The 9,688-nt window shown below is 65.2% G+C and overlaps 1 protein-coding gene across 10 annotated transcripts in view; it reads left to right on the top strand.

Annotated features, from left to right (window-relative positions):
- Window positions 1-9,484, top strand: part of TMC6 (transmembrane channel like 6) — a 15,346-nt gene extending 5,862 nt beyond the window's left edge. For 4 of the 10 annotated variants that reach the window (XM_044921947.1, XM_044921946.1, XM_044921948.1 and 1 more), the window contains 10 exons: window positions 1,083-1,227; window positions 2,113-2,268; window positions 2,626-2,777; window positions 2,884-2,965; window positions 3,082-3,179; window positions 3,915-4,010; window positions 4,287-4,362; window positions 4,975-5,108; window positions 5,203-5,379; window positions 5,497-6,921. In XM_044921947.1, coding sequence (XP_044777882.1) covers window positions 1,083-1,227; window positions 2,113-2,268; window positions 2,626-2,777; window positions 2,884-2,965; window positions 3,082-3,179; window positions 3,915-4,010; window positions 4,287-4,362; window positions 4,975-5,108; window positions 5,203-5,379; window positions 5,497-5,902 — 1,522 coding nt within the window. In that variant the 3' untranslated portion in view covers window positions 5,903-6,921. The other 6 variants (XM_021680952.1, XM_021680947.1, XM_021680954.1 and 3 more) reach the window with 5 other exon arrangements.
- Window positions 9,485-9,688: the final 204 nt, after the last annotated feature.

The following is a 9,688-nucleotide window of genomic DNA, read 5'->3' as shown; positions in this document are numbered from 1 at the left end:
TCTTTCCTTAAATCCTTCCATCCACCCTTCCATCCTTCCATCCATCCATCCATCCATCCATCCTTCCATCTACCCTTCCTTCCATCCATTCCTCCATCCACCCTTCTTTCCTTCATCCATCCATCTACTCTTCTTTCCATAAATCCTTCCATCCATGCATCTACCCTTCCTTCCTTTTATCCCCCATCCATCCATCCATCCGCCCTTCCTTCCTTCCTTCTTTTTTTATATTTATTTTTTTAAGATTTTATTTATTTATTTGAGAGAGAGAGAGAGCACAAGAGGGGGGAAGCGGGAGAGGGAGAAGCAGACCCCCTGCTGAGCAGGGAGCCCGAGGCGGGACTCGATCCCGGGACTCCAGGATCATGACCTGAGCTGAAGGCAGTCGCTTAACCAACTGAGCCACCCAGGCGCCCCCTTCCTTCCTTCTTTCCTTCTTTCCTTCCTTCCACCCACTCAACCATTCATCTCCCTCCCCACTTCAGACATTGGCTGTGCTCAGCTCAGGGCAGGAGGGTAAATAAGCATGGGGCCTGTCCTCGAGGAACTTGCTGTCTAGGGGAGAAGACAGACCAGTGAGGAGGCTGGGAAGACCCAGAGCCCCAGCGGTGCTTGCCGGCGTGCGCTGGAGCACTCGAGGAGTCAGGCTGGCTTCTGTCTAGAGGAGGTGCTCATGTCAGACAGGGAGGTTGAATACGCGTGGGCAGGGGAGAAGCAGAGGAAGGTGTTTCGGCTCTTGGGATAGGCCGTGCAAAAGGCCTGAGGTAAGTTGGCATATTCTGCGGCGATGTCTGTGTGGGAGGCGGCCAGCCACGTCAGTGGGTCACGGAGCCCCGCCGCTCTGCTAGCCGCATTCAGTGGGCACCGAATCAGACAGGGTTGATGTAGGGTGGCCAGCAGCCTGCGGCAGGAGGCCCAGAGCGCAGGGCTGGAAGAGGGGCAGGGGGGTCGGCGGGAGGCCCATCTAGCGCCCAGAGGGCTCAGAGTGAGTGGCAGGTTTTGGCTGTGGGGAGCGTCCTGACTGCCTTCTCCCTGGCCTCTGTGCCCCTCGTCACCTCTCTGCCTGGCTCTGCTTCTCCCAGCATGTCCCACTCTTTCGGGGAGAGCTACCGGGTGGGCAGCACCTCAGGGGTTCATGCCGTCACCGTTTTCTGCTCCTGGGACCACAAGGTGACCCAGAGACGGGCCTCCCGCCTCCAGCACGACAACATCCGAACCCATCTGAAGGTGAGCCGCTCGGGGGCCCTGACTTCATCTCGGCTCCCACAGACCCGGCCCATGTTCACTTAGGCCCACGTGGCCAGAGCTGTGCGTGGGGCACGGGGTGGGGGGTCTTGGCCTGTCGCCCTGAATCCAGGGACAGGAGATAGCCCTGGGAATCGTCCTGGAGTTTTCTTCTCTATGGGGCACCCATTTGGGGCTGCCTCTCACCCATTGGCAGGGTTAGTGTCCAGGGCCCTTGAACACGCAGGAGCCCGTTAATAGAACCCTCTGCTCACAGCACGTTTCGGTGTGCGTGCGTGCTCAGGGTGGGTCCTTGCTGCTGGCCTGTCCTCCATCCTGGGGGGCTCAGTGTGTCAGTTCGCCCTTAGCCGCAGGCTGGAGAACCCGCGGGCCGACGCTCCGATGCAAGGGGCTTAGCTGCTCTCGGGGCCCTCGGCCAGGGGCACCGTGGGCAGAGACCCCGGGGCTCCTGCCGGCACGCACCCTGGCTCGCCACGGTAGCCCAGGGCAGGGACTGTTAGCTGCCCGTGCTGCCCGTGAGCACACCGACCTGAGGTTCAGTCCCTTACCCAAGGCCGGGGGCCAGGCCGGGCCTTGTGCGCTGTTCTCTGCCTTTCCGGGGTGCTCTCAGCTTTGACCTGGCTGATGGGCCCTCATTGCCCTCAGGGAGCTCCCATGGCCGGCCAGGTGTCCTTCGAGCCTTAGGGCTTCTGGGCAGCTGGGGGCCCGTCCACCTCCAAGGCAGGGAGCGGGGCTCAGGAGGCAGGGCTGGGGAGGGAGGGAGGCGACCCCTGGGTCCCTCCGGGCTCCCCCAGCTGTCCACCTGGCGGGTCCCGTGTGTGTCTCTGCGCGGTTGCGCGGGGTTCGTGACGGGCTCATTGCCCACAGGAGCTGTTGGCCGAGTGGCAGCGACGGCGGGGCTCCCCGAGCGCGTGCGGGCAGCTGCGGCGGGTGGCCGTGCGAGGGCTCGTGTGGCTGCTGTCCCTGGGGACCACGCTGGGCTGCACCGTGGCCGTCTATGCCTTCTCCGAGCTCATGATCAAGGTGCGGGCAGAGAGAGGACCGTCCCTGGAGCCCTGGCCACAGGGTCAGACCCCTGCTGAATTCGGACGGACCCCCGGTGCCTGCCCCCCGCCCTCGGCCCCCTCTCTCCCGGGCGGCTCTGTCTCCTCCTGCGCCCGTCTCTGGCTCCCCCTGCCTTTTGGGTTTCTCTTTCTGACACCCGTGTCCCCACCCCCTTCCTGTGTGGTTTGAAGCGGAGGCCGGGGTGGGCGTGTCTTGGGGAGGGAGGGAGGTGCTGCCAGGCAGTTTGGCCCCCTCCTTCCACGCCGGGGGCCCCTCCCGGCCGCCCCCTCACAACCGGGGCACCTGCCTTGACCGCCGCCGGCCCTCCTCCTGCAGAGCCCCGTGTCTGTCGAGCAGGAGGGGGCGCTGCTGGCCCTGCCCGTGGTGGTCTGCCTCCTCAACCTGGGGGCCCCCTACCTGTTCCGCTGCCTGGCGGCCCTGGAGCGGCACGACTCGCCGGTGCTGGAGGTGTACGTGGCCGTCTGCAGGTGTGTGGCCAGGCGGGGCAGGTGGAGGCTGCCTGGGGCGGGGCCCCTGCCCCCCCCCACCCTGGTCCCCCTCTCTCAGCACTCCCCGCCTCCCTGTCCTCTACAGGAACCTCATCCTCAAGATGGTCATCCTGGGCATTCTTTGCTACCACTGGCTGGGCCGCAGGGTGGGCACCCTGAAGGACCAGGTGAGGGTGGCCCTGGGTGGCCCTGGGGCGGTGGGAGGGCCCCTGGGTGGGCTGCTGGGGTGGGCAGGGTGGCGGGGGCACCAGGGGCCCGGGGGCTGAGGCCCGCTCTGTTTCAGTGCTGGGAGAACTTTGTGGGCCAGGAGCTGTATCGGCTCATGGTGCTGGACTTCATCTTCGTGCTGCTGGACACGCTGTTCGGGGAGCTGGTGTGGAGGTGAGGCCCCGGGCCCTGCGCGCGCCCCCTGGGCACCTGGGCTGCCCTCCCCGCCCGCCCGCCTCGCCCCTGCCCTCAGGAGGGCTCCGAGCATCCTCACCCGCGAGAGGCGAGGCGGCGGCCGTCGCCCCGCCCCCGCCCGCCTTTTCTGTGGAAGATCGGCCGAGTGAGCAAAACCCAAGTCAGGATGTAACGCGTGCTTAGATGGAAGGGAGTTTCCCAAATGATGTCTAATCTCAGTGTTGTCCAGGGAAAACGGAAGGAGGGAGGGATGGAGGGACATTTGCGGGAGGCTGCTGGGCTCCGGTGTTGCTACTGCTTTTATTTTCTCGTTTGTGGTTTTTTTTCCGGGAACCTAGGAGATTAATAGTGATTTAAAAACGGGACGTTTAACAGTCCGTAAAACGTCTGCGCCTGTTGTGCATGTTTACACCCGGGCGTAGAAAAAAGACCGAGACGGGGCGCCTGGCTCCGTGGGGGGTGCGTGTAACTCTGGATCTCAGGGTCCTGAGTTCGAGCCCCACGTCGGCCGGAGAGATTACTTAAAAAAAAAAGAGAGAGAAAAGACGGAGAGGAAGTCAGCTGTAGCCCCGAGCCCCTCAGGTGGAGGACCTCAGCCTGCCTTGTCCCCTGACATCCACCGGCGCCTGAGGGGAGGGTCACTGGCCGGCCTGCTGGGGATCGGTCTCTGGGATTGGCACCCCCAAGTGACCCTCGGGGGCTCCTCTGCCCCAGGCTCATCTCTGAGAAGCAGCTTAAGAGGAGGGAGAAACCGGAGTTCGACATTGCCGGGAACGTTCTGGAGCTGATTTATGGGCAGACCCTGACCTGGTAAGCGTCTTCTGCTCGCCTGCCGTTGCCGACCCCCCCTGCCCCCGGAAGGCTGAGCCCCTTTCCCCCTTAGGCCTGCAGCAAGGCCCCGGCTTGGGGGTTCCGCAGTGACGTGGGCCCTGACCCCTCGCCTCTCAGGACGTGCAGCGTGCGGCCCCTCTTGCTGTGCCCTCCCCCAGCCTGGCCTTGGGGTGGGGCATCTCGTGACCCCGAGCCCGGCTGCTGTCACTGTGGGGTGCAGCACAGGGGTCGTGACCCCAGCCTCTGCCTCCCCAGGCTGGGGGTCCTCTTCTCTCCTCTCCTCCCTGCCATCCAGATCGTCAAGCTGCTGCTCATCTTCTATGTCAAGAAGGTAAGGGTGCCCGCCGGCGCCCGGGAGGGCGGCAGGGCCTCGGGAGCCTGAGCCAGGCTGGGCCACGGGACCCTCCCGTCCTCCCCTGACTGCCGTCCCCCCAGCGTCACTGCCTTTCCTGGCTGGGCAGCATCGCGTCGGGGTCCGTGGTCATTGCTGGGTGCCCGGAGGTGCCGGCCAGAGCAGGGCCGGCGGCTGGGAGCTGCTCGGAGCTGCAGGCCCCTCCTGGGCCGAGGGAAGGGCCCCCCGCTCCTCTGTCCTTGGGTTGGGTTGCGCTCGGCGCTGGAGAACCAGCCTCTCCCTCTGGCCCCATTTCCTCGTCTGAGTGGCGGGACGGTGTCTGCGGGGGCCCGCTGGAGAGGACATTCCTGGAGCACCGGGCACGGCCATCGGAGGTGGCAGTGCCCATCAGGTCTCCGTATCTGAGGGACGGTGGACAGGCCGCCCCTCATGCGCCTCGGTCGCCCCTCCGTAAACCGGTGTGGCAACCCACAGGCTCACATTCTGAGTGTCAGCTCCCTGGGGGCGGGGAGCCCATCCCGGCCTGGGGTGTCGCCCAGGGCCCCCCCCCCCGAAGCTGTGGCCGTGGCGGATCTCAGCCTTTGTCCCCAGACCAGCCTGAGGGCCAACTGCCAGGCGCCCCGCCGGCCCTGGCTGGCTTCGCACATGAGCACCGTCTTCATCTCCTTGCTCTGCTTCCCCTCCTTCCTGGGAGCCGCTGTCTTCCTCTGCTTCGCTGTGTGGCGGTGAGTGGCGCCCGGCCTCTGGGGCAGCGTGCCCCCTGGGTTGGGGGCTGCAGTGTGGGGTGACGTGGGGGTCGCCTTCGCCCTCTTCCCCCAGGGTGAAGCCCTCGAGCACCTGCGGCCCGTTCCGGGGCCTGAACAGCATGTACGAGGCGGGCAAGGCATGGGTGCGCCATCTGGAGGAGGCGGGCCCCAGGGTCTCCTGGCTACCCTGGGTCCACCGGTACCTGGTGGAGAACACCTTCCCCATCTACCTGGTGTCGGCCCTGCTGCTGTGAGTGCGGGCAGGCGGGCCCCGCAGGAGGACCGGCCCGGGTGGGGGCCCCAGCCTGTCGGTCCCCTGGGCTCCAGCGCGGAGCCCCTCCCGACCGCGCGGCTCCCCATCCTGCAGGGCGGTGATCTACCTCCACATCCAGGTGGTGAAGGGCCAGCGGAGGGTCATCTGCCTCCTCAAGGAGCAGATCAGCAACGTGAGTGCCCTGCCGCCCCCAGCCCGGCCGCAAGAGGCTCTGTTTGCCCCACAAATGACACCCGGCCCTGCGGGGGGCCGTACGAAGCGGAGCGGGAGTGAGGCAGCCCCGCCCTGGGGCGCCCTCAGGGACAGGGCTCCCGCCCTGGGGGGGTGTGGATCGCGGCCCCGGCAGAGAAAGGCGGCATTTTCGGGCAGGCGGCCCCGCGGGGCTGCGGTCTCTGTGAGGGTCTTGGAGGTACTGGAAATAGCCCTTGGGCTTCTTGGGGGACCCGCACCAGGACATGGACCCTGTTCATTGCCCTCGTTTTCCAAACAAGTGGAGTAAGTTAAACGCGAGCCCGGGTTTTCGTCCTTTGTATTAAGCACGTTCGGTTTGTTGTAAGTGTGAGAGGCAGGGTGGGCTGAGACGCCCGGAGGCGGCTCCCTCCCGGGACCCCCACTGCACCGTCGGCCCCTGGGGATCCGCCGGCCCGAGCTGCTCAAGCCCACCCCAGAGGCGGCCCAGCCCGGCCCCGTGGACCGTCCCTCCCTGCTTGGCTGCTGGGCCTCGCGTCCGGTTAAAAGCCAGCGACCACGGAATCTGGATCACTCGGGCTGGCATTTTCCTAGCCGGGGGGCGCGTCCTGCCGGGGTCTGCTCAGCCGGACCTGCCAGCGACGGCGGGTCCCCGCATAGACGCTGGGTGGGCTCGGGCCTCGCCGTCACTCTCCCCGCGGCCGTTCCCCTTCCGCAGATTCTCACTGTCCCCTGGACGCTTGGGCCACTGTGCCGGTGGCCTGGCGTTCACACGGGGCTGGGGGTTGCGCCTCCTCCGGGTGTGTGCTGGGGGCCACCTGGGACGCTGCCTTAGGAGGACTCGGGGGTCAGGCGCGGGGTGTCAGCCATGGCAGGCCAGGGCTGGGGTGCGGTAGGCGTGGGCCCCTCCTGCTGGCTTACTGATGCAGGGCCTGGGCCCCAAGCGGGAAGGTCCCTTAGGGACAGCGCCCACTTCTTAGGGGGTTCAAGTAACACAATGGGAGGCCCCCATCTCCTTCCCTTATACACACGGGCGTCTTGGCGCGCCCACAGGGAGCACGGCGTAAGGCCAGGCATTCTGGCTGAGGCGGTCACCTGGCCACAGCTGGCGGAAGCGGGTCTTTGCCAGCTGGCTCCCACCCGCCCTACTGTGTAGTGCACCAAGCCCTGCGGGTACCTTCGGGGTACCGGGGGTGGAGGTGGGGCTGGTAGATGCACAGCAGCGTCGGGAGGAGGATCCCAGCTCCACCTGCTAGTTCTCCGGGAGCTTTGGAAAGGCCCTCCGGGCAGGCCCTTGCTGCAGCCCGTGTCCGCCCCCCCCCCCCCCCCCCGCCAAGGCCGAGCCCTGCCCCGGTTGCAAGGCTTTGGGGCTGCAGGTCTGAGCTTGGCTAGGCCCCTGGAACTGCTTTTCCCGGGCCTGGGCAGGGGGGCTTACTCAAGGGCACGGCCCTCTGCACCCACCGGCACAGATGGAAGCAGCCTCGAGCCAAGGGCTGTGGGCAGATTCCAGAAGCTGGAGAAAGGAAGGAAGGATGCTCCCCAAGAGTCTCCAGAAGGAACCAGTTTGGCTGACACCTTGATCCTAGGCCCAGTGAGAGCCGTTTTGGACTTCTGACCTCCAGAACTGAAAGATGAATTTGTGTTGTCTTGAGCTGCCAAGTTGGTGGTAATTAGAACGACAGTGGAAGCTCACACAAGCTCCGTGCGGCAGACACCCTTATCTCCCGCTTACAGATGCTGACTCTGAGGTCGGAGAGGACGTAATTCGCTCAACACAGAGTCAGTAGGTGGCGGGGCCAGTTTTAAATTAAGTCAGGCTGGCTCTGTGGCCTTCACTGTGCCCCTGATCACATTTTCTTTTTCGTCTTGGCCACTAGGAAGCTTAGATTGATCGATCTGTATATATGCCCGTTGCCTGGCTCTTGGTTTTTCCGTCCTCGTTTGGTGCCTCTTTCCCCTTTAAACTTTTTGTGCTTGTCTCATGGAATAGTCTGTTCTGGACAGACAGACGGATGGACAACTGTCCCCTCACCCTTTGTGTTCTGGCCTTTCTAGGAGGGGGAAGACAAAGTCTTTTTGATCAACAAGCTTCACTCCGTCTATGACAGGAAAGAGAGGAGCAGGTGAGGGGCCTTGGAGGGGTTGGGCACTCGGTGTGTGAGCATGGAGGGGAGGGGCCAGGGCCGGGCATCATGCGGAGCTGGGGGGTGAGGAGGGAAGGGGTGCCGGCCTCCCCGGCTGCCCTCCTTCCCAGCTCTCTTGCTCAGGCGTGGTGAAGTCTGGCGAGAAAAGGAAACTAGAGAAGAAAGAAGTGCGCGCAGGGGCAGGTCGAGCTGGGCGCTGCGGCACTTTTCTTTCTAAGTCGGGGTGCCTGGGAGCTGGCCCCCGCGGTCCCCAGGGGGTACACGCACCGGGCCTGGTGTGCAGTCCGAGGCCCCGGGGCTCATCCCTGGGCAGCAGGGACCCACAGACTGAGCCGTCCGACACCCCCCGCCCCACCTACGGACACATCGGAGGTCTGCCCAGCCCCTTTGAGGCCGTCCAGAGGTTTCTCCACCCTCCGGAGGCCTGAAGGCAGCTCCTGAGCAGGGCTACTGGGCGTCTGGCTTCGGCCCGGCTGGAGGGACTACCCCTCAGCCCCCCACGTCCCCGGAGGTCCCAGGGGCCCCTCGCTGACTCCCCCTTCTGGCAGGGCTGGTAGAACCCAGGAGGCTGAGAGGCTCACGGATGATCCGGACGCCTGGTAGGACAGCGACAGGCCTTGCAGCTCTGCGTCTGCTCACAGGTGCGCCCTGTGCTGGGGTTGCTCTCTGTTTCCGCGGCCCCGTGGGCACTGACGCCCACCCGGACTCTGCAGCCCATGAGGGCTGGAACTGGAGGGTGGGCGAGTGGGGGGGCACACCCAGTGGACTGTATCCTGCTTGGGACTCTATTTATTCTGATAAAACATGTTTTGCAAAATGAGCTTCTCCTGGGACTCTGTGCTTATAGCCGGGCCTGCCGAGTGCACGCACGCACCGCTGGGCCGTGTACCCTCACCCTGTGGACAACCTGTAGGCGGAGGGCGCGGGGAACCTCCCCCCCCCCCCCCGCCGAGTTCCTCTTTCTGGCTGAATGCTTCTCCTCCGCACTCCGCCCTCCAGCGCCCTCTGACGTGGGGTTAGGGGACAGGTGGGGGGACGTCTGGTGCCCAAAGCGCAGGGTGCCCTCTGCTGGCTGAGCCCCAGATGGCAGGGTGGACCACGGCACAGCTTGCCAGTCGCCCCTGACCAGCCTGTGCTCAGGGGGCTCGCGCCTGCGCAGGCGGGCCAGGCAGGCAGTGTCCAGGGCGATGAAGCCATCAGTGGTGATGCCCAGTGGGTACCACGCCAGTGGAAGGCAAATTTGGGGAGAGGCTGGTGGGGAAGAGCTCTCAGTTTCCAATGAGCCATGGGGAGAAGGGCAGCCAGCACCCAGGCCTGGGGCAGGAGGGGGTCTGGCTGCCTGTGGCGGGTGATGGGGAGCCCCCAGATCCTGCCAGGCGGTTTGAGGGTCCTGTGGGATGCCGTGAACCTGAGAGTACGGGAAGGAGGGGCTCGGCTGTCACAGCCCCAGCCCCCAGGTCTGCAGGAGCTGGGGGAGTGGCCCCAGGTGGGGAAGCAGGATGAGAATGCAGTGATGGGCCCCACTGCTCCTCATCCTACAGGGGGATCCAGAAGAGCAAAGTTCGGGCCTGGGCGAGGCAGTGGGGAGGGCCAGGTCAAACCCGCAGTGGAGATACCCTAAGCAGAGATACCCCCGGATGGGTCCACGCTTTCCCAGACGGTCTCACGGGGGTATTCCTGTTTGGCAGACGTGCAGGGGCAGGTGCCATCTGCTGCTATGGCCTTGGAGGGTCACCGGGCAGGCATCACCTAGACTTCTGTAGGTGGGGGACGGCGCCCTTGGTGCCCCCGACAGCTCAGGACCTAGGTTTTCTGAAGCAATTCTGCCCGAGGCTGCAGCCTCGCCCGCCCCGCCCCCGCGCGAGCCAGCTCTCCTCGCGTCCGTCTGCCTCCCGTCCTGTTTCTGATGCACGGGTGGCCCAGACCCTCTGGTTAGTGCATCTCGTCGTGTT

This window comes from Neomonachus schauinslandi, chromosome 15 (genome assembly GCF_002201575.2).
Source record: "Neomonachus schauinslandi chromosome 15, ASM220157v2, whole genome shotgun sequence".
Taxonomy (NCBI): domain Eukaryota; kingdom Metazoa; phylum Chordata; class Mammalia; order Carnivora; family Phocidae; genus Neomonachus; species Neomonachus schauinslandi.
Note: the sequence above shows the minus strand (reverse complement) of the source record. Positions and strands in the feature narration are given on the sequence as shown.